The 27,060-nt window shown below is 42.7% G+C and overlaps 2 protein-coding genes across 3 annotated transcripts in view; one reads left to right on the top strand and one right to left on the bottom strand.

The window, feature by feature from the left end:
* Positions 1 to 1,186: 1,186 nt before the first annotated feature.
* LOC120403919 lies at positions 1,187 to 3,600 on the bottom strand. Of its 2 annotated transcripts, none has more exons than XR_005597821.1 (2): positions 2,389 to 3,600; positions 1,187 to 1,785 (listed from the first exon to the last, which is right to left on the bottom strand). XR_005597821.1 is itself a non-coding variant. In XM_039535917.1 (2 exons), the coding sequence occupies exons 1-2, from the start codon at positions 2,574 to 2,576 to the stop codon at positions 1,281 to 1,283; spliced, it is 618 nt and encodes a 205-aa protein (XP_039391851.1). In that variant the 5' UTR covers positions 2,577 to 3,596; the 3' UTR covers positions 1,187 to 1,280. The 2 variants fall into 2 exon arrangements, 1 of the variants encoding a protein (XP_039391851.1); XM_039535917.1 differs by having other exon boundaries at positions 1,187 to 1,710; positions 2,389 to 3,596.
* Positions 3,601 to 3,613: 13 nt separating this feature from the next.
* Positions 3,614 to 27,060, top strand: part of IL18R1 (interleukin 18 receptor 1) — a 37,521-nt gene continuing 14,074 nt past the window's right edge. The window contains 7 exon segments of the mRNA XM_039535799.1: positions 3,614 to 3,909; positions 8,526 to 8,610; positions 10,517 to 10,757; positions 14,744 to 14,921; positions 16,778 to 16,931; positions 17,858 to 17,923; positions 21,177 to 21,327. Coding sequence (XP_039391733.1) covers positions 8,553 to 8,610; positions 10,517 to 10,757; positions 14,744 to 14,921; positions 16,778 to 16,931; positions 17,858 to 17,923; positions 21,177 to 21,327 — 848 coding nt within the window. The 5' untranslated portion in view covers positions 3,614 to 3,909; positions 8,526 to 8,552.

The raw sequence follows: 27,060 nt of genomic DNA, 5'->3' as shown, positions 1-27,060 counted from the left end.
CCCCAGCAAAGGGACACCAAAATGAGGGCAGCATTAACAATTGAGAAGTGGGTGGCAATTGCACAATGGAAACTCGCAATGCCAGATTGCTACCGATCAGTCAGGAATCAATTTGAAGTCAGGAAATCCACTGCAAGGGACATTGTCATGCAAGTGTACAGGACCATTAATCACCTTCTGTTATGCAGAACTGTGACTCTAGGCAATGTGCAGGACATGGTGGATGATTATGCAGCAATGGGGTTCCTTAACTGTCGAGGGGTGATAGATGGCACACATATCCCTATTTTAGCACCAGACCACCTCATCACAGAGTACATCAACAGAAAGGGTTACTTTTCTATGGTAATGCAGGCACCGGTGGATCACCAGAGACACTTTACCGACATCAATGTGGGCTGGTCAGGGAAGGTATATGATGTGTGCATCTTTAAGAACACAGGACTGTGAAGAGAGCTGCAAGCAGGGACTTTTTTTCGCAACCGTCAGATTACCATTGGGAGTGTTGAAATGCCAATAGTGATCCTGGAGACCCTTGCTTCCATGCTTCATGAAGCCATATATTGGCCACCTCAACAGCACCAAGGAATACTTCAATTATACAGGCTCAGCAGGTGCAGGATGACAGTTGAATGTGCCTTTGGTCATATGAAAGGTCACTGGCATTGTTTTCTTACAAGGTTGGGCCTCGGTGAGAAAAATATCCCAATGATTATAGCTGCATGCTGTGTCCTGGATAATATATGTGAAGCAAAGGGTGAAAAGTTTCCGCTGGGGTGGAGGACAGAGGTGGAACAGCTGTCTGCTGAATTTGAACAGCCAGATACAGGGCTGTTAGAAGAGCTCAGTGCGGAGCTATCTGGCTCAGGCAGGCTTTGAAAGACCATTTTAATAGTGAGCCAGAGTAGTGTGTGGTGTTGTTGTGTGCTGTACCTGACCTTGTTCTTTTGCAACCTGGTATGAATCTTGCAGTGACTGCTCTGTATGTAGGAATATAACATTGTCAATGCACCTATTAATATTGTCTGTGAATGATGTAATGGGTTCTGTGACAAAATGAAGTAATAGGATATTGGTGGGTGTCAGACCAGCTCAGCACCAGACAGCATATAAAGATTAAATAATAATTATATTTAATAATAAAGATTAATTTGTTCCAAAAATAGAATTTTATTCTGTAACATGAACCAGGCAATTAAAAAAAACATTTTAAACTTGATAAATTAAGGGAACAGAACTTATGAAAGGGAAAGAAAAACTCCATTTCAGGTACACATACATCAGCAATGGCTTTCACAGGTCACGATATGTGAAGCTGTGATTGTCTTTAAAGTCTCTCTGGGTGGAGTGGTAAGCATGGTGCTCTGACCGCTGAGGTTACATGGAATGTAGACGGGGGTATAGAGAGGTCCTAATATTGAGATCTCTATAGGCTGAAGAGGGAGGCGAACACAGGATTGTTGAACCTGCAGATCCACCAAAATCCGCAGCATCTCTGTTCTCTGTCTGAAAAAGTGAAAGCATGTCCTGCTACACATCCTTCTCCTTTTCCTGCTCCTTTCTCCTCCCCACTCTATCCTTCTCCAGGCTGTCTGCAAGGGTGATCCTCCAAGCTCTGGTCTCGTTCTCTGATGCAGGACTGGCTTATAGGATCTCCTGGAACATGTCATCCCACGTTCTCTTCTTTTTCCTCCGTATCTGGATGCCATGCTTCAAGAAAGAGGAACAAATTGGAGTGTCCCAGAGGAGAACAGCAAAAATGATAGAAGGTTTAGAAAATATGACCTAAGAGGAAAGATTAAAAAAAAATTGGGCATGTTTAGTCTTGAGAAAAGAAGCCTGAAGGGGGCCCTGATAAGTCTTCACATATATTAAGGGCTGTTATAAAGAGGGTGATGATTAGTAGTTCTCCATGTCCACTGAAGTAATGGGATTAATTTGCAGCAAGGGTTTAGGAAAAACTTTCTAAAACACTAAGGATAGTTAAGCATTGGAATAGGCTTCCATGGAAGGTTGTGAAACCTGTCTGTGGAGGGGTTTAAGAATGTTAGCAAAACACATATCAGGGATGGTGTGAATTTACTTGGTCCTGCCTCAGCAGTGGGGTTGGGTTGCCTGGTGTCCAGTTTTTGACAGGTAAGTCCGGTTTTAGGGGGACCCATATAGTCTCTGGTCAGAAGTATTGACTGGACACCAAAAGTCCAGTCACTGCATATCTGTCGTGCCCCCACTCCCATGAGCCCAAGACCCCTTTAGCCCCCCAAGCGCTGGCCCCAGGACCAGGGAGGGGCAGAGCTAGAGGCACCTCAGCCACTAGTCCCCTCCCAGAGGGGTTGGGGAGGACACTTCTCCTGCAAAGGCTGCTGCCTGGGGCCTGGTCAGACATACCTCCAGGAACCTCCCACGGCTGCAGGAAGCTCCCTGAGAACTCTTTGCCTCGAGCTGCTGCTGGCAGGAGCAGGAGAGCCACGTCCCTCTTCAGCCTCCCTCTTCTCTTTATGGTGAGTTGAGCCTTTGGGTGGGGGTGCTTGGCTCTGGAAAGTTGGCAGCCGGAGGCCTGGATGAGCCCTCAACATCGCTTCCAGCCCTCCAGCTCCAGGAGTCTGAGGTCAGGGAGGCAGGTCGGTGGCACTGGCCCTGGTCTCGGTTAGAATAGCTGCTGGGGCTGATACCTAAGCCTGCACTGCCATGGCCAGTCAAGTCAGGGGGCAGCCAGCTTGCCAGGGGGCGCCTGACTGGCCTGTACTCGGAGTAGAGTCCGTGCCTCAGTTTCCCCAGCTGGAGGTGGGGTAATGACAGCGCTCTCCCCCGCAGCCCGTCACGTTACTCGGGGAGTGTCTGTAAAGCAAGTGGGGCCGGGCCCCTTCCCACTGAGAGCAGCCACAGGGGCCAGGGCTCCGCGCAGCAGAGCGCGGCTGGTCCCGGCTGCCCCCGGGTTGCAGTTCCCGCCTTAGCAGCAGCCCGGCGCGGCGCGGCGCGCAATGCCCTGGCCGGGCAGCAGCGCTCTGGCGGGGACCCTGCCCGGTAACGCCGGCAGCGAGACAGCGGAGCTTGGCGGGCGGCTCCTTCCCGGCTGGCAGCCCCGGAGGGAGGCTGCTCCTCTGCCGGCACCTGCTGCCCGGCCCCGGGGCGCGCTCCCTGCCCGGGCGCCTCTGCGGTGCCCGGCGCTTCCCCTCCCTGCCCAGGGCGCGTCTCCTCTCGCCCGCCGCGCCCCGGCCCGCGAGTGCAGCGCGTCTCCCTGCAGGCCGGGTTTCTCCTCCGCTCCGAGGCGCCGCCGCCCCCGGAGAGAGCCGGTCCCTGGGCTGGGTGAAGCGCTTCGGCGCTGACTGGGCTCCTCTGCACCTACAATGAGGCGCTGTCGCTAGGGAATCCCCCCGGCGGTTCCCAGGCCGGGCTGGCCCAAACCACCCCAACTTCTCCAGCGAGGCGGGGGCGGGAGCCAGAGCCAGCCCGTCCTCCAGCCCCTGGGCCCCGCCAAGCGAAGGGCGTGCGGGAGGGGGGTCGCTCGCTCGCTGTGGAGCAGAGACGCCCCGGGCGAGCTCATACACGCGGAGATGTTTTCCGCTCGTAAAATCAGCTGTGCGCGGGCCTCCTGGCTGATTTGAGACAATCCGTTACTTACGGTGAGCAAGGTGTTCGCTGTATGTGAGCCCGGGCATTCCCCCCCTCCCCATCTCACTGTCAGTTTCCTAAGTGCTCATTCAGTAATTTCGCAGGCGCAGATTATTCATTTTTTTCTCTTTTTAAATGTTCGTCTGCCACTTACATGATCGTTTGCCTACATACATACTATGATACACTACTGAGCAGCTGATAGCGCTGAGACCTCATTGTGAGGGGCTTTGCTGATCCTTGGCACCAAAGAAATGTCACAGAATCAAACTGGCTTACAAAAGGGCTGGTTCAGAGGTGGGCAAACTTTTTGGCCCGAGGGCCACATCTGGGTATGGAAATCGTATGGTGGACCATGAATACTCACGAAATTGGGGGTTGTGGTGTGGGCTGCGGCTGGGGGTGTGGGCTCTGGGGTGGGGCCAGAAATGAGGTGTTCAGGGTGTGGGAGGGGGCTCTGGGCTGGGGCAGGAGCTTGGGGTACGGGGGTGGTGGTGCAGGCTCTGGGGTGGGGCTGGGAATGAGGGGTTGGGGGTGCAGGAGGGTTCTCTGGGCTGGGACCAAGGGGTTCAGAGGGTGGGAGGGGCATCAGGGCTGGGGCAAGGGGTTGGGGCATTGGAGGGGGTCGGGAGTGCAGGCTTTGGGCAGCGCTTACCTCAAGCAGCTCCCAGAAGCAGCAGCATGTCCCCCCTCCAGCTCCTACAGAGGCACAGCCAGACAGCTCTGCGCACTGCCCCGTCCATAGGAGCTTGGGTCGGGGGCAGTGTGTGAAGCCCCCTGGCTGCTCCTACACGTAGGAGCCAAAGGTGGGACATGCTGTTGCTTCTGGGAGCCACGCGGAGTGGGGCAAGTCCTGGACCCCAATCCTGAGCAGGATCTTGAGGGCTGGATTAAAACATCTGGAGGGCCGGATGCGACCCTGAGGCCGTAGTTTACCCACCCCTGGGCTAGTTTAATCAGGCCAACTAATACCATGCAACAAGGAATATAACATACCCCAGGACTCTGGTATGTTATATTCTCCTTAAAACTATTTTAACGGCAGCAGGAATGGTCACTTACTAAGAAATTTGGATTGCAGGTCCCTTATTCACCAGTTCAGTAATGCTAACATTCTTGACTGCATATTATCCATTGGGCAGTGAATCGGTGTTGATAAAGAGATTTAAACTCCCTTGCCTCTTCTAGTGTTCCCCGCAAGTCAGCAGTTCACACAGAACCGCTGAGCATTCTTCCCTCTTCAGTCTTTAAAGTCTCAATTCAGCAAAATGCTCATGAGTATGCATAATTTTAAGCATATGTTTAAATGCTGTGTTGGATTGAGGCCTAATATAAAATAATGAGAATTGTTTTTTCCTAGTTTCATCTGGAAACCTGTCATTCCCTATTATTAACATGTCACTTAGCCTGGTGAGTTTTCCTGTATTCTTCAGATAGCGGACCTGATGTTTTATTGATAGGAATAGTTCCCTTGGTTTGTTCTAGTACCATTTTTAAAAATAGTTTTTCATTCCTTTCTGAACATCACAACTTCTTCCTCTTTTTGGAAAGAATCTCTTTTTATAAGCTAAATTTCAGTGGAAACAATTCCCTCCCACATTTTTCCTGATCGTGACATGAAGATGGTTGCAGATAATGTGGCTCAGGTGCTAAAATTTCCTAGCATGAGTGGGAGAAACCCAAGAGAAGCATTTAGATCTAGCAAGCTGAGATTAAGAGTTTGTGTCTTGCCTATGAGTAGCAACTATTAGTCACAAATCCAGATATTATGAAGTATTTTGCATACCACTCTGTAACTTAACCTCCCTGAACACTCTTCTGCCTGTTTCAAAGAATAGTTTGAATCAAGAGTGGAAACTCTTAAAATATGCTGCTAAGAAGGAAAAAACAACAGCAGCAGCAACAAAACTGTGCTACTAAAGGAATGGATGAGAAAGTGAGGTTTAAATAGAGTAGAAATTAAATGGTGCTCCTGAGTCTATACCAGAAGTTCCACTCATCACACTGGTGTGATCTGCCAAAAAAGAATAGTATTTAAGAACCATAAATTATCAGATTTAAATTTCAAACCTTAGGTAGCTGTCCACATTTTCACTACCTTTTTCAAAGGCTGTCTATGATTTTTGTATCTCACCTGGTCAGGCTGCCTGCCTCTAGAAAAAAAAAGTTCAGCTAGAAGATATGAAACCCGATATAAACTCAAAGAATTAAACAACAAACCAACCTTGCATTAGTTTTTATGCATAATCCCTGAGTCTTTATATTCTATTCAGGATAGGGTATGGAACCTTATTATTCATGTAACTTTTGTTTTTTAGCTCAGTGGTTCTCAACCAGGTGTACGTGTACCCCTGATGGTATGCAGAGGTCTTCCAGTGGGTACCTCAACTCATCTAGATATTTACCTAGTTTTACAAGAGGCTACATAAAAAACACTAGCAAAGTCAATACAAACTTAAATTTCATACAGACAATGACTTGTTTGTATTGTTCTATATACCAGTGGTTCTCAAAGCCGGTTCGCCGCTTGTTCAGGGAAAGCCTCTGGCAGGCCGGGCTGGTTTGTTTGCCTGCCGCGTCCATAGGTTCGGCCAGTCGCGGCTCTCACTGGCTGTGGTTCACCGTTCCAGGCCAATGGGGCTGCAGGAAGTGGCGCAGGCCAAGGGATGTGCTGCCCGCCCTTCCCGTGGCCCCCATTGGCCTGGAGCGGCAAACTGCAGCCAGTGGGAGCCGTGATTGGCTGAATCTGCGGACGCGGCAGGCAAACAAACTAGCCCGGCCCGCCAGGAGCTTTCCCTGAACAAGTGGTGGACTGGCTTTGAGAACCACTGCTATATACTATTCACTGAAATGTAAGAGCAATATTTATATTCCAATTGTTTTATTTTATAATTATCTAGTAAAAAGGAAAATAAACACATTTTCAATAATAGTGTGCTGTGACACTTTTGTATTTTTATGTCTGATTTTGTAGGCAAGTAGTTTTTAAGTGAGCTGAAACTTGGGGGACACAAGACAAATCAGACTCCTGAAAGGGGTACAGTAGTCTGGAAAGGTGAGCGCCACTTTTTTAGCTAATTACTGGTTTGAGTGTAGGCAACTGTCAAATTTCTTCCCTAGCTAACGACATGAATCAAACAAGGAAGAACAAGTGCTCCCAGCACTTTAGGAAATTAGGTGCTTCAATGCAAACATTGTGATTTCGCTCATGGGAATAGGACATTTATGTCAGGCTACAAAGTGGAGGCACCACCTTGGAATAGGTATCAGACTTTGGGCCTGCTCCTAATGAATGTAATAGAAGTTTTCCATTGAATTTCAATGGGTGGGATCAAGCTCTTCATGACTAGTAGCTCAGGAGCTGAAGAAGTCACAATAGCCCAGCTGCTGTGGAGATGAATTTGGGCTAGGTATTGTCCTATGGAAATAGGTTTTGCCTTCTTACCAATTCAGTATTTCATTATTACTGGAATATTTTAAAAGAAAATAAGCTCATGCTGTCCTCCTGAAGAAGAATCCAGTCTAGGCAGTAGGTAATACTGGCTCTTAAAGATTGGAAAATAAACTTATTTCTTCTTCTTTGTAGGTATGTGTCTGAGGTGGGGGGGGGGAGAGGGAAGGGACAAGGAGGAGACAGTGAATCTTCATAATGGATCAGAGAGAGCAAGTGAAAGAGGGGGAGAACAATTACATCTATTTGTATTATTATTTTATTTTTAAGAAGTGCTATTTTAATGATACAAGAGCTTGCAGTTTTAATTCAAAATTGTGTATAGTTGTAAATCTCAGTGGCAAGCTTTACAACAAGCTTATGCTAAAATTGCAAAAGATTTAGTTAAAATACCCCCAAACAAACCTGAAATCAGAAATCTGAAATCTGTTTCTGTCAGAGCTGTCCACAGAGTCCTAAATTATACCATGTTCATTGGACATGTGGCCCATATGTCACAAATTCAGGCATGTGTGTACATGTGGGTTAGGGAGAGGGACTGGGTAAAGTTGCTTCACCTGGCTGTAGAGGTATGTATTAGTTGGTCACTTAGTTTATTATTCTGAGTACACATAATGTTTACATTAGTAAAGCACAACAGTACAATATTAGAACTGATCCTATTATTAGGTGCTGTGCTGACTACCCTGTGTTGTCCCACTGAAGAGTCTCCACTCCAGTCTTATTTACTAATGTTTTGCGCTTGCTTTTACTGGTGGAAATGTCAATACATGATGAAAAGCAGTGAACTCATGCCTCCTCTGCCCTTAAGTAGTGCATAAGGCAGTTAAAATAATATGGTACCTCTAAGTGGCATGTTAAAATAAAATCTAATATGAAGAAAATTGAAGACAGCTGGCATGCTTCCTGGTTTGCCAACAAATTTTTGTATTTTTAGCTATAACTACAGATGTGTCCAAACTATGGGCTTGATCTTATGTTCAGTGAAGTCATTCACAAAATTTCCATTGACTTTAATGGTCCAATCCGGCAAACACCATAGTCATGATGGAAAGCCCTAGCACACACTAATTAAGGTTTGCAATATCAGGTCTTTAGTTTGGATGCATCTATAGCTAAAATGAGCAGCATTTTATAATGTACAGTACTTAATCAGATATGAGTCAAAAAGAAGTGATATAGAACATCTAACATGAAATATAAATAGTGGAAGGAAAAAAAACTGTTCTCTCCAACTGATATGAACCTTGCCAGTAAAAGTCCTGGATTATGACCTTATACATGTAAATACGCTTTGATGATAAACAAAATTCTGGTGGAAATCCCATCTTCACTACACATTTGTTATATTACTCATGAACTTAGTTTTAGACAAATTTGTTGTATATGTGATGGATCACATATATTTGTTTTTCTTCCAAAACTCTGTCAGTTAAACAAAGAACACTTCCCTTTTTTCCAGAGAAGAAGCTACAAGTAAGTCAAGAAAATGGCTTTTGAAAGTCTGATTATTCCATTTTTAATGTTCCTCAGCAAAGCTACAACTGGTAAGCATAAATCACTTTGACAGTAAGACATGGAATAATTTGGTGAATATTTGGTATACTCTAGCTGGGTGAATTTTTTTTGAATGAATAATTTATTTGCTGAAAAATGCAGTTTTGGGTTGACATACTATTTGTGAATTTGGGTCAAATTTGGCAGATAGTTTGGGCCAACACAATTTTTTTTAATTGAAATGTCTAAATGTTTCATTTAAAAAATGTCAAAATGAAACATTGCAACTTTTTGTTTAAAAGACATTTTATTTAGAAATTTAGTTAAAGAAACAAAGGGTAACAAATACTTGAAAACAAAATTAAATGGAAAAAAAAAGTTGTTTGTTTCAGTCAAAGAAAACATTTTGTTCAACCCAAAGTGAAATTTTGTTGGATTTTCATTTCAGCAAGAAAAACTGAAGAATTTTCATTTTGGGTTGATTCGTTTAGCCACTGAACTGAAAAATCAGTTATTTGCTCAGTTCTAGTGAGTAATGCATAATGCAATGATATTCTGCTCCTTCTCTCTGTTGCAGTACTGGAATTTACAGTACATATCAGGAATTAAGTAGAACAATGGATAGTTATTCTAATTAAGTTAGTAATGGGTCTGACCCAAACCCTAGACCAAACACTTCCAACGTTTGGTAAAGTTCAGATTCAGTTCCAGACTTTGCAGTTTAGATAGACCCATCTTTAAATAGCATCTTTAAATTGTGAAAGGAGAGGAAAAAAGATTCTACCACCTTTCCTCACTTAGGGCTGGTCCACACTAAGAAGCGGGGTCGAACTAGGGTACGCAAATTCAGCTACGTGAATAGCGTAGCTGAATTCGAAGTACCCTAGTTCGAACTACTCACCCGTCCAGATGCCGCGGAATCGAAGTCCGCGGCTCCAAGGTCGACTCCGCCACCGCCGTTTGCAGTGGTGGAGTACCGGAGTTGACCGTGGCGCTTCCGGAGTTCGAACTATCGCGTCCACATTAGACACGATAGTTCGAACTCCGAGATGTCGAACTCACCACGTCGACCCGGCTGGTAAGTGTAGACTAGCCCTAAAAGTAGTACCTTAGGTCCTCATCCACAGTAATTACAGTCAGCAGAACAATTCCAATTGACTAAATGGGATTTGGATCAGGGCCTTACTCTGCAAGTTGCTCCACTGAAATCAAGTAAGGAAGGTACTATCCCACCTGAATAAGGATTGCAGAATTGGGCTGTGACAGAGAACTGGGAACCAACAGCTGAGCCAGCGCTCTGATCACTTGAACACCAATTAAATCCATCACTGCCAGGCTGGACCTGAGTATACCTAATTAGTGGATTAGAATGGGCTGGACTAAGAAGGTAATTAACCCATTAACACAGAGGGTAGAAGAAGGAAAATGCTGTGGTGGGGCAAATTAGTGGAGCCAGAACCAAAACAGGGTCTGTGGATGGAGAGATTTCTTCCCTGTACTTGGCAGAGGAGAAATTGATGCTGTGAATGATGTGGTCAGTAAAAGGGGAGGGGGGAGAGCAATGTAAAAAATTATAGAGTGGTGTTTAACAATAGAAAGTCTCTGACTGATCTGTGTAGAAAGAGTAGAAGACAGAGCATGGTCCTGCTCCTATCTCACAGGCCCTTATAGAAGTTTCCTGAAGTCCATGGGAAAAACTCCCATTTCCCACCTTCCTCTAGGCATGAAAAGTTTTGCCTGAGTAAGGGCAGAATAAAGACCTGAAAACTGGGTCCTCAGGTTGGGATAAATATTGATTCCCTGATTATGGCCACACTCTTCAGCAGCTATTAGGTCTGCTGAAAGAAAATCTGTTTAGAAAGAAACTGGATAGACAGCAAATGTCATTAGAATCAGTCCAGTCTCATTATCTGAAAACAGTGTTTTGCTTCCTAACCATTCTTTTTTTCTGCAAAGAAGAGCTGTGCCCCTTGCGTCCCTCCATTGATGTACTCGAAGGGGAATATTTTTTCCTTTGCTTCCCTGGATCAATAAGAGAGAATCTTCACAGTAAACCATACACAGTGACCTGGTTGAAAGAAAGCGAAGGAAAGGTGAATTCGATCCAAGAAACACACAGACTTGTTTTAAATGAGAGATTTCTGGAGTTTTGGCCAGCTGAACTCAGTGACCTGGGGAATTACATATACAGATTCAGGTGGGTACACGTGCCCAGTGGATAATGTATAGTCTTTGCAACTGTATAAAATTAGGACCTGATCCTCTATTACCAGAACCTTGTGTAGTTATTAGCACTTTTGCAAAGAGGTACAGAAAGCTACATTTACCCAAGTAGTATCATGTTACATTCATGTGCACAATTCTAAATAACTACACAGGATGCAAGGCAGTGGAGAATTGAGCTCATAAAATTTACAATTAATTGCAGGTAGACAGAACCTCTAAACATTTAAGCAAACCTTTTGTTAAAAGAAGACTGGCAGGTTTTTTTGTTCCTCCTAGACACGACACATTGTCTATGCTTAGAAACTGATTAATAACATACTTCTTTCAACTGATATGGAGAGGCTTACTTGTGTTCAGTCAGTAACTGAGTGTGTATGAGTGTTGAAATCAATGGGACTAATTGTATGTTAAAGTAATACACAAGATGAGTAAGAATGGCATAATTGGGCTCTGGCTTTTATACAAAACTTTACATCATTGGAAGTATTAAAAGCACAAATGGAATGGTTATATTTGATTTCTAGTTGAGTATGCGCTTTCACCTCAGAATAGCTTTTACAAAGCAGTGACTCAAACGGAGCTGTAAGACTAGTGCACTCTAAGTTGTTGTATTGTTCAGTAGGGCAGGAAGAAAGTGTGGTTTAAGAATGGTTAAATCAAGTTTTGAAAAGATGAAGATGTTTCTATTATAACTGACTTATACTGAAACTGCAGTACGTTTCAAGACAAAGGCTAAAAGAATAATTCCTTTTTCATAGTGTATTATGTAAGCAATGGTTTGTGCTTATATTACCGGAAAATTTTAAAGGGCCTTTCCTGTTTATAAAATACAGGGTAGATGTGTGACTGCAGATATATAGCACTGAAAAATACAAAACTCAGTTCTCCAGTAATAAAAAGAGCTAGAATTTCATGGACTACAACTTTATATTAGACTTAATTTATCAACAGCCTCCATTAATTACAATTCTTGGACATTTCAAAAAATAGTTTAGAATATGATTTTATTTGATTTTCAAATTAAATTTATTTAAATATGAACTTTAAAATTATAGGAACGATTTTCAGAATTTTTGATATCAAAATGGTTATCAATTAAAATGTTGATTAAGAGTGTTGATATTTTTCATGAAAGTTCATTATAGAAAAAAGTCATTTTTGGTTGAAAATTTGCAACTGGCTCTATTGGACAATGTACTAAAAGAAATAGGTGAAATTGATTTATTTGTTCATGTTATATTCTTTACTCGGCTCTTTTGACTCGGAAGAAAAATAAAGGTTCCTTAGATAAAGCAGAAATGCACCAGTGAAACATTTTCACAACAAATCAGTGTTCTGATGGGGGAAAAACAAACAAAATAAAATCAAACAAGCCAAGCCCCCTCCCTCAATAAATGAAATGAGTGCAGATTTGTTTAACAGTTTAGCACAGTTGACCACAGTTAGCCCCATTTCTTGTCATGAAGGTTCCTGCTACATTTCACATGTGGAGTTGACTGACAATCTTTGCCACACATCTGTGTTGTTGTTTGTATGGTTTTGTGCAGCACATATCTTAAATTCCTGTGGTTATTGGAAATCAGGTCAAATAAGCTCTTCCACAGTAGTGACCTTGTAACTAGGTAAATTGTAAGTAACTGGAAAAAAAAATTAGAGGTAGAAGTCAGCGACAAGCAAATGACACACTAAGGCTCTGATCCTGCAAAGACACATGTCTGTATTTAGCTTTATGCATGTATGGCCCTGTTGACGTCAATGGGACTATACCCATGCTTGAAGCTGAACACATGCTTACATGCTTTGGGAACAGAACACTCAGCACTCAACTGTAAAGTGGTAATACTACATCAAAATCTGACCTTGATAGTGAAATGGCTGAGAGGTGATTTGTAGTCTAATATTCAGTGTATTCTAGTATTCAGTGAGTTTTTTTGGGTAAAATCTTAATTGCTACTTTATGAATTTTCACTCTCCAATGTGCTTTGCTGAGCCAGGCTACATGTTTTGAGTTTTAGCCAAGTAGTGATTTTTGTAATACCATATTCCCTTCAAAGTACAACCAAAGAACTAAAATGAAAGCCAAGACAGAAAGATAAAACCTCATAGAGTGTAAGAGACCAGGATGTCTCGATGCATATTGACTAAAATCTTATGAGGTAGGCTGTATTGGAGATGCTCCAAGCCAAATTCATACCTCGTGTAAGGCTCATCTTCTGTAGAGTTACACCTGTTTACACCAGGTCTGAATTTGGCCCAACATCTTCAGTGTGTTGTATAACTAACTGTGAAGTCATTTCACAGAATGTGTTACCACAGAGGGAGGGCCTCTCGTTATGCTGAGGGACTGTCTAATGGGAGGAAGTACGGCCTTGCGGTTGAGAGCTGTGCTAGGATTAAAAAAAAATGTGGGTTCAGTTCCTCATTCTACCATAGGCTTCCCATGTGATTTTTGGGCAAGTCAGTTAGTTTGTCCATCTCTATCCCCCATCTGCAAATTCTAGATGATAATACTTGCCTACCTCACAGCGTTGTTGTAAGGATAAATCTATTATTACTTCTCAGCTGAAGCTCAGACAAAGGTCATGTTGAGCATATAAATATATAGGTTAAGTGTTCCTGCTTTCTTAGTTTTCCCTTTGATACACTACTAATGTTTAGACTGTGCCAAGCCAGTTTTTTTGGATTGGTTTACTCTGACCCCACATACATTTATTACTCAGAATATGAGGTCAATGTTTAATCCACTACCTTCTTCTGAAATGACTGTTATGATATATATCATATATTTGAAAACAGTTATCAGTGGGTATTTCCTCTAACAGAACTATCTCCAACTTAGTTCAGACTAGATAAAACAAAAGTAGCTTATTATTTATTTTAGGATTCAACAGAAAAATTTATATATAAAAAAGGATGTTTAACATCTAGAAGGCTGATTAAAAAAAATCACAACTAAAAATATTTGTAATAAAAAAAAAAGTCATGAAAACCATCAAAGCGAATTCAGTTTTTACTCAATTAAATGTTCCCAAATATTTTAACGTTTTCCCAATTCTAGTGTGCCAAATATGTTTTGTAGTTTTATCAAGTATGTTAACATAAAACAAAAGTCTGTGAGTACTCTTGCAAATCAAACTACTTGTTTAGATGCCTTAATGTGTAATTGAGAGCTTCACTTTAGGCACCTTTTTGAAATGTTGATTATTGCCTTTCAGTAACATTCATCTTTCTCCAATAATTTAATTACCCCAAGACTCTTCCAGCTCCCTTTGGCCCACACTTATGTATATGGGAATATTCAACAATGAAAGTATTTTAAATATCTTATCAAAGTAATTAACTCTGCCTTTTGGGTAATATGTAACTATGAAACAAAGTGCCTTTGTTCAGTAGTAGTTTGTGCTTCTTCATGAAACCCTCAGGATTTGTAAACGTTTTCACAAATACTTTGGTGGCTGTCTGTATGGCAACAAACAATGAATAATGTGACTACATGAACAACAAGAGAGTGAGCTTGCCAAGTTTATTTGTTCATAAATATTCACAAATCACTTTTAAAATTATCTGTACATCAAACCTTAATGAATTAGATGAATAAGTCTCTAAACCCACTAATTGATCATTTTAAACAACTTGAGCTTATTATGCTAATTTGTATGTATACTTGCTATCATATATTGTTATATTAAATACGAAACTGAATGGTTTCATGACTCTGTTCTGATATGCTTATCTGTTACTTAAGCTGGGGCGTTACTGAAAATAACACCTAGTTTATGTGGGAAAGTAAAGAAAAGGGAGTAAAAAAAAACGGGGTAATATAGGTATGCTTCCTTTTTTTTTTTCTTTTTCTTCTAATGATTGTATTTTAGGGGTATATTTTTTTTATTTTGTTGTAAAATTACCCTACCTACATGACTTTAAAGAACACCCAAAACTTTTTATTTTATTTCATAGCAATGGAACAAATGTCACCATGTCACAAAAGTGGTTCCTCAATGTACTCAAAAGAAGTAAAGACAGTTGTTTTAACACAAATCATTTATCCAGGCAAGTTGTAGAGGCTGGAAGAGTTCATACATTGATATGCAATGCTGTGCCCCACAATAAAAATATCACCATAGTGTGGTACAAGGTAAGTACCAAAAACATCACCACCCAAATTAGAAGTTAAAAACAAACAAAAAAAGTTAGACCTTGTCTACTTGCACAGATTTGCAAGATAAAGTATACTAGCAATCAGGAATTGCTTGTGATCTCAGGGTTTGGGAATGGTAAAAGATTTGATGCTTGAACCTACCTGATAAATTACCCATCCTCAACTTTCTTTAGTGTATATGGGATCCTGACACTAAAAGGAGTGCGAAGGGACTTATTGAGTGTTGGGATTTGCTTATACAGTAGTTGGCAGCTTGGAAGTTTTGGTGTTTCGGATTATTTATAGCATTAAGAGATGTAAAATAAATTCCATTGTTTAAAGTGAACCATAAATCTCTTCTGTACTACAAATACACCAAATCAGGGGACTTGATTACAACGCAGTTGTACTGAACTGTGTTCCATAACTGGGCTAAAGCCTTGGACACATTCCTTTTGTTTTCCTATCTCTTCACCATGTTGGGTAGCCCTCTCCATTCCTCCATGGATTTATATGGATGATATTTGTCGGCTCCCAACAGTTGGGATTAGAGATGTCTCATGCTCATTTTGGCGCATAGGAGCTGTCATACTAGATCAGACCAGTGGTCGGTCTGTCCTGTCTCTTGACAGTGGTAAATTATTATTTCTTTCAGAGGAAAGTGCAAGAAATCCTGAAGTTGTCAGTTATTAATTAACCTGCTCCAGGAAAAGTTTCCTCCTGACCCACACTGATTAGAGTTGGTGTGTACCCTGAAGCATGAGGGTTTCTCTCTCTTTCCAAACTCTTATTTACTTTTTAATTTTTACTTTATAACTCTGGAAATATTTATTACCCATATAAATGTCCCATCTTCCTTTGAACCCAGCTAAGCTCTTGGCCTCAGTGGTAACTTGTGACAATGAGTCCAATGGGCTGAGTGTACATTGTGTGGAAAAAGTATTTTCTTTTATCTGCTTTATATGTGCTGCCTTCAGCATTCATTGAATGTCCCTTTCTTCTTGTATATTGAGAGAGGGTGAATAGCAGTGCCTTATCTACCTGCTTTACACCATTCATTTGTAAAGCACTGGTCTAATTTGGGAATAGTGTTCTATTTGTGAAATTCTTCACAACAATTTAAATATTTTTTATCAAAATCATTATTGAAATGGTTAAAACTTTTTTGAAAAAACAAAACAAAAAACAAAGGGATTGTTTTAAACCCTAGAAACAGTTTTGAAATGTTGATTTCCCCTCACCTTCCCCCCCTCATTTTTATTTTTTTGACGAGTTGTGTTTCCATGTGTACGTAAATCATTAATCTTTTAACAAATTCCAACTGAGGCAAGGCTGAGATACACACATGGCACACTAGAGAACAACTTCTTTGAGTAATGGATTGGCTAAGCTTGCAGAGCCTAGCCAAATTTTTGAAAAATGGATACTTAAAATTCCATTCGTAAATCTATTTTAGACCCCCTGAGTAAATGGCCTGATTTTCAGAAGTACTGAGCAACCATGGGGGGAGGGAGAGAAGGGGGATTTGAAAATGAGAGAATTTTTTAAAATCTTGTCCCCAGTTTTCAACATGGGACTCTGTCTGGTGCCCAAATCATGTGATTGAGTACTCAGTTGGGTACTTAATCTCCATGATTATTTTAGAATACTCTTATTTCTTATGTTGTGTGCTATATTGTCATTTGGATGTCCCAATGCTGTATTTGGGTGCCCATGTTTGAAAATTGGACCTCAGCCTCGCTTAGCATTCCCCCCCCCCAAAAGGTTTCATTTTAAAATATTTAATTTCTCATTTGAAGCTTCAGAATGTATCCATAGCATGAAAATTATTTACATTTTCTTTATTGAAACAGAACTGTAACATCCGTAACTCTGCAAATGAGGAGGAACTGCATTTTCCTAGTTTAAAAATTGAAGACTCTGGGAATTACACATGTGTTGTTTCAATTAGTCATGCTGGAAAGGCATTCAACACCACAAGTACAATAGAGCTGATAGTGAAAGATGGTAAGATTGTTTTCTTAGGAGTCTGAAGACCATATCATTACATGTTTAATGGAGGCTTCCTATGCAAAGTTCATTTTCTCAGGCTTTGTGAAGAGGAAAGGATGTAGGTCATTATCTCTAACTGTAGATATCATTAGGTCATGTAGTTAATTGCATATTGTGATCAGTTAAAATCGGACAATGTTGTTCAGTCTAATTGTTGAATAGGCACCATTTACCAGTATAGGCATGCTGAATATTTTAGAATTCAATAGGAAAAAAAAATGAAGATGGGCTGTGGAATAGAGAGAAGCTCTTCGAAATGAAATAAAATCCTCTGAAATATGTATCATCTCAGAAAGGAGTGAACTTGAAAAATGTTCCAATCTATTGTAGTTCTTGTTATGTACTGTACACTATACCTCTCTTCCCCTAGGGAAAGCAAAACTCTTCGACTTTGCACTTTGACTTATTTATAAGTAAGCTTCTTAATTTAAAAAGCAAAAAGAGACAAGCAAAAAAAATCTACTGATTTTATTTAGTCTTATGTGAATGTTCTGATTTCTTCCCCCACTTCCACCTCTTCAGTTCTATTTAGCCACAGTAAATTAATGCAACAATTTCAGAAGCAGTCTTGGAGGTGAATCTTTGAGGACCTCATAAACTGAACACTTTGAGTTCATGAAAAAATTCAACAGTACATATCATTTTGCTGTTTTAAACTACTTGGTAATGCCAGAGCATCAGCCTACTGTTATTGTCATGCTGTTGTTACTCAGATGAAATTATACTGCTGATTCATCAGTGTTCATAAATATATTCGTAATAGGCTGAAATCTATATGATATGCTTAAGCATGAGTTTTTGAAATAGAGCCAAAGTATCATTTTACAGAGGTGGGATGTTAGAAAAATAGTATTTTTAAAGTATTGCTTTTTTTTCCTTAGGTGCAGCTGAAGTTGTTAAATTAGAGATTATTGAACCTGGAGAAACTTATGTTGAAACGCACATAGGTATCTAATTATATGAGTAATCTTTGTGAATGTATATTGTTTTGTTCTGATCTCTATATGGTGTATGTTCTGGTTGAGTTTAGTGAAACTCAGAACTGTCTGCAAGTTTTCTTTGCTCAGATCCATAGCTCCCTATTGGGCCGAGTGTTGATATGTGGCTTGCCTATTTCAGATGAGCCATCATTGGTAGTAATGGGCATAAACTGAGTTCAGCTACCCTGTTCAAGAGATGCTCACTATGGCCAGCAAAAGGAAGTTCTAATTGTGTTTCCTGGTTCTGTAGATCTCAAAGCTCCATGGGATGGCTGACACAAGAGGAATAGGTTGTCAAGTGGATAGTAAGACAGAGCAATCCCTTTAACATGTGGTTGAGTGTGTTTTAGGGTATTTTTCTGTACAGAGACATGGGAAGTAGGAAGGTTGGCAAACCTGTCACAGACAGGCAGATCTGTCTGAACTGCAAAAGAACTTCTGTAGTACACCAAGTTAGCTTATTTAAAAACATGTTAGAGCTACACTGTAGGTGAGCAGTGGATATACTTTTCAGTCCCTGCAAACTGTGATTCAGTATTTACTGTGTGTAGCTGAGTTAGACAGATTTTAATATGGATCCGATAATGAGGATTCTAAGAAATTTCATTTGAACCGTGTGCTGTGACAATGGTACTCAATCTAGGTCAACTGCCTATAGCCATTTATTTAAAATGTGCTGCACAAACCTTACAGACTACCGTGAGATATTTTAAATAAAGCTACTTTGTGGCTTATGAGGACACAGTACCTTGGAAGTGTGGATGATTACTGATACTATTGCATTCTTGGAATGATGTTTTAAGTTAAATAGCTGCAGATCAGGCTTCATGTGACAAATTCCTTAGAAAATTGGGTTTCTAGTAATACCTGAATCTCAGTGGGTTAGAAAATGATCTCCCTGAATTCTTTGAGAACAGCATACCCTGTCCTGTTCTATATGGTGTCCTTGATCATCTACAGATTGGGGAGAAATACTGAGTTGTCTTGGTACAAGAGCTGGCCCAGGGACACAATTAACTTTTAGCACAACTGGTCCTTTGATTGCAGTTTAGTCTGGACTCAGTTTAGCCTCATGTACGTTGATGCAGAACTTGGTTCATTCTTATTGGCTGCGAAGCTTGGAGGAGGTCAGCAACACGTACTTCCTGATCCTGTAGTCTGAGGCCTGGATCCAGAAAAGGACTTAAGTGTGCAACACTGAGCATCATGATGCCTAACTTTTCAGTGCCCAGAAAATTACAGGAACACCACTGCAATCCACAAAGCCTGAGTTAGGTTCCTAGGCTCCCTGTGCAATGAAGGGGGAGATATAGGCAGCTTACAATGTGATCCACAAAAGCCAGCACACTAGGTGGGTACCCACCTAAACTATCCAATAGGAGATGCTGATGAGAGGGTGTGTTCTAGGACAGGAAGGCACCAGTCTCTGCTTAATGATCCATGAATGGGAACTCACCACTTGGAATCAGACAGCTTAGGTACCTAAGGCATTTATTGAGGTAGGTACCTGCCTTCACACGAGATGGCTGAAGGAGTAGTGGTGCCCACCTTATACCACTTAGCCCAATGGTTAGAGCACTTGCCTGGGATGTGGGAGCCCCAGGTTCAAATCCCCCCATCTCTGCCAGAGGGGAAGAAAAGATTTGAACAGGGGGTCTCCCACCTCTCAGGCAAGTGCTCTAACCATTGGGATATTCTTGTCTGGCTTCTCTGTCTCTCCTATTGAAGCTCTTCCACTGTGTTTAAATGATGATCTGTTTCTCTTTCGCCCAATGACTGTTTAAGTATTTACCCACAATGGAACTGCCACTGGGCGAGAGCGAGCAGAACTCTGTAGTTTGGTGGTTAAGGCACCCATGTGGGAGACCCAGGTTCCGGTCCCCTGCTCCAGTTGTTCCTTCATTATTTATCCATAGTGCAACAGGAGAGACCGGAAGAACCCCACATCAGCCTGTCTGGTGGTTAGAGCACACTTGGTGGTTAGAGCACACTTCTATGTGACGGGAGACCTGTTTTCAAATCCATTCTCCCCTTCTGGCAGAAGGGGGAATTGAATTCTGGTCTCTCATGTCCTAGGTGAGTGCGCTAATCACTGGGCTAAAAGTTACAAGAACCACAGCCGCCTCCGTTCAGATTTTGAATGGGGCCCAGTTTTGCAGATTGCCACTGGGCAAGCCTACTGGGTTTGGCCCCACACACGACTTGGGTGAATGAATGTCTCTTTCTCAAGTTTGTGAATCACTCGGTGGCTTAGGTGGGAGATAGGTGTCCGGGTGCCTAGAGAGATGCAGTATGCTCAAAGGCAGAAACTTAGGCACCATGGGAACTTTTACCCTGACATAGGCGCCAAGTGAGTTTAGGCACCTATCAGGTTCGGCAGGAGTTTTGAGGATCACAGTGTTGCCCAAACTGGAACTTAGGCACCTAAACCCCAAGCCTGTGTGGATCTGGGCCTGAGCCACCAAACAATGCCCTCGGAGTTCTAAAATCAGGCAGCTTACTTGACTTCTAGGTTTACGTTGCATACAGTGCATAGCAATAACAAAACCAAGAATGTTTCTCTGAAAATGAAATGCCTGTGCTATTAAATTAACCTTACAGTATTTGAGAGTCTCTAAGCTGATTGCTTTCACAACACATGCGCAAACGTAGTTGCAAAATGTCAGCACCTGGAGCTGACACAGCTACAACGCTTCATCATTGCACAGAAAATAGCTTGTGATGTAGGGATATAAAAATGGGAGAATATTTCCTCTAGTATGGAAGAATTGTGTGGAGATGTGAGAGAAGGCTTTTGTAATCTGGCGGGCCACCTACTCATCACACACCTGGCTTGAATATATATTGTTAGTTACAGAACAGAGGCATATAAGGTGTTAAGAAGGAAATGGCTCATCACCCCTCAACAATAGGACATCTAAATGTCTATCAGTTGAAAATTAGCATCAATTGCAGCCATCCAAATTCATTGCTAGTATCCCAGCTGTTAAAGGGCTCAAAATGTTTTAAAGAGGTCAGTTCAGTCAATTTGCAGTGCACTTGCATGGATACTGTAATACCCAGAAAGGTTGGCTGTATTTCTTGATATGCTGAGAGCCACACTGAAGGTTGTCCTATATGACATCCAGATTGCATCTCTGGCAATCAGACTCTCCATAGCCTTGTGAAGGTATATGCTAGTCATATGAGTGGATGTTAATTTTTATATTGTTTTGCCTAGGTAAAGAGGTGATACTCAACTGCACAGTTTTCTTGGGTTACTCAAATGCTGCCAAGCCAGTATACGTCCTGCACTGGAAAGACAAAAGTTTAAAATCATGTTCAGAGAACACTAAGGAGGAACAATCAATATGTGAAAAGGAATATAATTTGTAAGTATGTTTACTGCAAAATATTTTTCTTCAGTGTTTGTGCAATATAACATACTGCATTTTGTGGACTGCTAGTTAAGTATAACATCTGAGTTTCCTTCAGTCCTGTCTCTTACAATCTACCTATCAGCTGGACATAGGTTTCCATGAAGGATGTCTGTGATCATGACTTTTAATGTAGCTTAACATTTTTTTTTTTTTAAGAATGTCTGTCTACCATGTTTTCACTGTATTTACATGTGCAATGCCCTAGGCATAACCCAACCCTCCACTTTGTCTAGGTCACTCTGGACTCTGTCCCTACCCTCCAGCATATCTACCTCTCCCTCCAGCTTAGTGACATCCATGAACTTGCTGAGGGTGCAATCAATGAAGATGTTGAACAAAACAGGCCCCAGGACTGATCCCTGGAGCACTGCACTTGATACCAGCTGCCAATTAGACATCGAGCCGTGGATCACTACCCTCTGAGACCAATGAACTAGCCAGCTTTCCACCTTATAGTCCATTCATCCAATCCATACTTTTTAAACTTGCTGGCAAGAATACTGTGGGGACCATATCAAAACTTTTGCTAAAGTCAAGATATATCACGTCCACTGCTTTCCCCATATCCACAGAGCCAGTTATCTCATTATAGAAGGCAGTCAGATTGATCAGACATGACTTGCCCTTGGTGAATCCATGTTGAATGTTCCTGATCACCTTCCTCTCCTCCAAGTGCTTCAAAATGGATTCCTTGAGGACCTACTCCATGATTTTTCCGGGGACTGAGTTGAGGCTGTAGTTCCCCAGATTCTCCTTCTTCCTTTTTTAAGGATGGGCACTATATTTGCCTTTTTCCAGTCGTCCAGGACCTCCCCCAATCGCCATGAGTTTTTCAAAGATAATGGCCAATGGCTCTGCGATCATATCAGCCAGTTGTGCTTTGGCCTTCCTGATTACATCCCTGCACACTCAAGCGATATTTTTATACTCCTCCCTAGTCATCTGTCCAAGCTTCCATTTCTTGTAACCTTCCTTTTTGTGTTTAAGCTCACCGAAGATTTTTCTGTTAAGCCAAGCTGGTCTCCTGCCATATTTGCTATTCTTTTTGCACATTGAGATGGTTTGTTCCTGTGCCCTCAATAAGGCTTTTTTAAAATACAGACTGCTCTCCTGGACAACTTTCCTCCTCATATTAGCCTTCCAGGGGATTCCGGCCATCAGTTCCCTCAGGGAGTCAAAGTGTGCTTTTCTGAAGCACAGGGTCTGTATTCTGCTGCTCTCCTGTCTTCCTTTTGTCAAGATCCTGAACTCAACCATCTCATGGTCACTGCTGCCCAGCTTGCCACACACTTCTACTTCCCATACCAATTCTTCCCTGTTTGTGAGCAGCAGGTCAAGAGGAGCACGACCCCTAGTCGGTTCCTCCAGCACTTGCTCCAGGAAGTTGAGCCCCAACACCCTCCAAAAACTTTCTGGATTGTCTGTGCACTGCTGTGTTGCTCTCCTAGCAGATGTCAGGGTGATTGAAGTCCCCCATGAGAACCAAGGCCTGTGAATTGGTTGTCCGAAGAAAGCCTTATCCTCCTGGTCTGGTGGTCTATAGCAGATGCTCACCACAACATCATTCTTGTTGCTCTCTCCTCTAAAATTAACCCAAAGACTCTCAACCGGCTTTTCTTCTGTTTCATACTGGAGTTCTGAGCAATCATACTACTTTCTTACATACAGTGCAACTCCTCCACCTTTTCTCCCCCCTCTGTCATTCCTGAACAGTTTATACCCATCCATGACTGTGCTCCAGTCATGTGAGTTACCTCACCAAGTCTCTGTTATTCCAATAACATCATAGTTGCTAGACTGTGCCAGGACTTCCAATTCTTGCTGCTTGTTTCCAAGGCTGCTGGCATTCGTGTACAGGCACCTAAGATAACTAGCTGATTGCCCTACTTTCTCAGTGTGAATCAGGAGGCCTCCCCTCTTGCACCCTCCTCCTTGTTTCCTCCCGGTATCCCACTTACTTCAGGGCTTAGGTCTCCATTCCCCGGCGAATCTAGTTTAAAGCCCTCCTTATTAGGTTAGCAAGCCTGCCTGTGAAGCTGCTCTTCCCTCTCTTCATTAGGTGGATCCCATCTCTTCCTAGCAATCCTTTTCCTGGAACAACATCTCACGGTAGAAGAATCTAAAGCTCTCTCTGAGACATCACCTACACAAGCATGCATTTACCTCCACAATTCGATGGTCCCTATCTGGGCCTTTTCCTTCAACAGGAAGGATGGGCGAGAACACGACTTGCACCTCAAACTCCTTTATCCTTCTTCCCAGAGCCACGTAGTCTGCAGTGACCCACTCAAGGTCATTCTTGGCAGTATCACTGGTGCCCACATGGAGAAGTAGGAAGGGGTAGCAGGCCAAGGGCTTGATCAGTCTCTCCACAGACACTCCTTCACATCCTGAATTCTAGCTCCAGGCAGGTAGCACACTTCTCAAGTTTCCCAGTCTGAACGGCAGATGGATGACTCCGTCCCCTTTAGGAGGGAGTCCCTGACCACCACCACCCATCTCTTCCTCTTCAGAGTGGTGGCTTTGGAACCTCCATCCCCCAGGACTATGCATCCCATGCCTTCTGGCCAGTGGGGTCTCTTTCTGATTCCTCCTCTCAGATGACTCTTCCAAACCATTCTCCACCATAGCACCTGTTCAGAGAGCTTTAAAATGGTTTCTTTCTTCTATCTGCACTGGGGGTACATGGGTTCTCCTCTTTCTTCTTCTGGAGGTCATATGCTACCAGTGTTCTTCCCCATTCTGCACTGCCCTCTCTGATTCTTCAGCATGCTGTGCCTGCAGTACCAAATGCTGACTTCTATCCAGAAAGTTTTCATTTTCTCTGATGCAACACTGGGTTGATACTTGGGTCTCTAGTCCTTTAAACTTCTCTTCCAATATGGAAACCAGCTTGCACTTTGTACACACACAGTCACTTCTGTCCTCTGGGAGAAAGACAAACATGGCACATCCTGTGCAGGTCACAATGGCAGATCACTCACTATGCATATTGTCTTCTTTGTAAGAGCCTCTTCAGATATTGAATTTACTGCTCACAGAAGCCTGAAAGGTGCAAAAAAAAAATCACGGTAACACTGGATCACTGTAACAGTCTTACCATCGAGTCACAGCTCTTAGACCAGAGATGGGCAAACTATGGCCCACAGGCAACATCCAGCCTGCAGGACCGTCCTGCCCGGCCCCTGAGCTCCCGGCTGGGGAGGCTAGCTCCGGCCGGGTGGCATGGCAGCCAGACATGCTGCTCTGAGCGGCACAGTAAGTGGGCCTGGGCCGGGGCTGGGGCAGAAGGGTTGGATATGGGGCGGGGGGGGATCTCAGGAGACAGGGAGCAGAGGGCAGTTGGATGGGGTGGAGGCTCTTGGGGGTGGGGGGGAAGGCAGTCGGGACAGAGAGCAGGGGGGTTGGATAGGGGCGGGGTCCCCGGGGGGGTGGTTAGGGGTGGGGGGTCCCGGGAGGGAGTGGGTAGGGGACAAGGAGCAGGTGTGGGTGGGTGGGTGGGTCAGGGGTTCTGAGGGGGACAGTCAGGGAGTGGGAAGTGGGAGGGGGAAGATGAAGCACAGCCTTCTCTACCTGGCCCTCCATACAGTTTTGTAACTCTAATGTGGCCCTTGGGCCAAAAAGTTTGCCCACCCTGGCCTTAGACTCTCCAGTCTAGCTTGTCATCCAGGCAAACTAGACTTAGTGATCAATGGTCACTTACACCAAAGATCACAAAATATTCAGGTTGCTTCCAATCCCAAGAGACCAGTCACTTACCCCAGATCATTTGGTATCCCTAGATCTTACACAAAGACAATGCCTGTAGCCAATTCTGTAATAAACTAACTAAAAGTTTATTAACTAGGAAAAAGAAATAGTTATTTACAGGTTAAAGCAAGCCAACATATACACACAAATGAGTTGCAATTTAAATTCTAAAAGTGACAGAGTTCTAGAGATCTGTCCATTCAAAATGCCTTTCAGGCAGACCCAGAGGTAACCTCTGGGGATCTCTGGCTTCAGTTTAGTGTGTCTAGCTCCGTGAGAGTTCAAACAGCGAAGAGATAAAATATTTTCCTGTGTCTTCGTTTCATTTCCTTCATTCAGCTTCCAAGTCCATAGGATGAGCTTTCTTGCACATAGCATTTCCAATGTGCCATCGGGCCATTAACCAATCCTTTGTATTGTGACGTTCCTTGGTGACTTATCTGATTTTAATAGTTCTGGATGGACAGGAAGAAACACTCCTTCCCATCTGAGTTAACAAGTTTAGAGCAAACATTTTCCAAGTGATACAGCAAAACGTACATATTTTCTTATAGCATGGAATACAGACATTACATTAATACACACAGCAACTTAAAAACATTCTATAGACTCTAAGCACTAAATACATTCTTATAAGACTAATACCTATTTTGAGCAACACCAATACATAAGTGAACTAGTCTGGACTCCAGCTATGAGTTTGTCAGCTCTTAGCTAATGCCTGCTACCTTGGTAAGAGCTGGCACTTGGCCTGGCAGCATCACACCATCTAATAACTTTTTGGCATGATCAGCTCTGGTAGCCTCCATTCCCTGTTCCTTTTCAGATTGGTTGGCAGGATCCAGTGAGGAAGTTAACTTTTTAATTGATCAATAATGCTATAAAAGCACCAGAGGAGGATTTTATCCCTGTAGAAGTATTTAAGGAAAACATTGTCTAGTGGGCACCTGTTTTGGCTAAACTTTTCCTCTAATATAAATAATACAAGGATTTTCTCCTTAGGTTGGGCTATCAACATTATTATTCCACTTTATAAAAAAGGAGGATAGAAAAGACTCTGGGATTTGCCACCTAGTTAATTTATTGGACTTACACTAGGTGTTTTTTAATGAGACTAGAGAACTGGGCAGGAAAAAGTAATTAATTTGCTGAGGAACAATCTGGTTTCCAAAAATCATAGAATCATAGAATCTCAGGGTTGGAAGGGACCTCAGTAGGTCATCTAGTCCAACCCCCTGCTCAAAGCAGGACCAAACCCAACTAAATCATCCCAGCCAGGGCTTTGTCAAGCCTGACCTTAAAAACCTCTAAGGAAGGAGATTCCACTACCTCCCTAGGTAACCCATTCCAGTTCTTCACCACCCTACTAGTGAAAAAGTTTTTCCTAATGTCCAACCTAAACCTCCCCCTCTGCAACTTGAGACCATTACTCCTTGTTCTGTCATTTCCTACCACTGAGAACAGTCTAGATCCATCCTCTTTGGAACCCCCTTTCAGGTAGTTGAAAGCAGCTATCAAATCCCCCCTCATTCTTCTCTTCTGCAGACTAAACAATCCCAGTTCCCTCAGCCTCTCCTCATAAGTCATGTGCTCCAGCCCCCTAATCATTTTTGTTGCCCTCCGCTGGACTCTCTCCAATGTAATCACATCCTTCTTGTAGTGTGGGGCCCAAAACTGGACACAGTACTCCAAATGAGGCCTCACCAGTGCTGAGTAGAGGGGAGTGATCACATCCCTCGATCTGCTGGAAATGCCCCTACTTATACAACCCAAAATGCCATTAGCCTTCTTGGCAACAAGGGCACACTGTTGACTCATATTCAGCTTTTTGTCCACCGTAACCCCTAGGTCCTTTTCTGCAGAACTGCTGCCCAGCCATTCGGTCCCTAGTCTGTAGCAGTGCATGGGATTCTTCCGTCCTAAGTGCCGCTCCAC

The sequence above is a fragment of the Mauremys reevesii genome, linkage group 1 (genome assembly GCF_016161935.1).
Source record: "Mauremys reevesii isolate NIE-2019 linkage group 1, ASM1616193v1, whole genome shotgun sequence".
Lineage (NCBI taxonomy): Eukaryota > Metazoa > Chordata > Testudines > Geoemydidae > Mauremys > Mauremys reevesii.
This window is presented reverse-complemented; position numbering and strand designations above follow the sequence as displayed.

Bases quoted from the DNA above. Each gene is read 5' to 3' on its own strand.
- LOC120403919 (XM_039535917.1), bottom strand. From the start codon at position 2,576: ATGTTGAGGGCTCATCCAGGCCTCCGGCTGCCAACTTTCCAGAGCCAA. The intron at 1,711-2,388 runs GTATGTCTGACC...TCTTTCTTGAAG, and splicing joins GCCGTGGGAGGTTCCTGGAG to CATGGCATCCAGATACGGAG.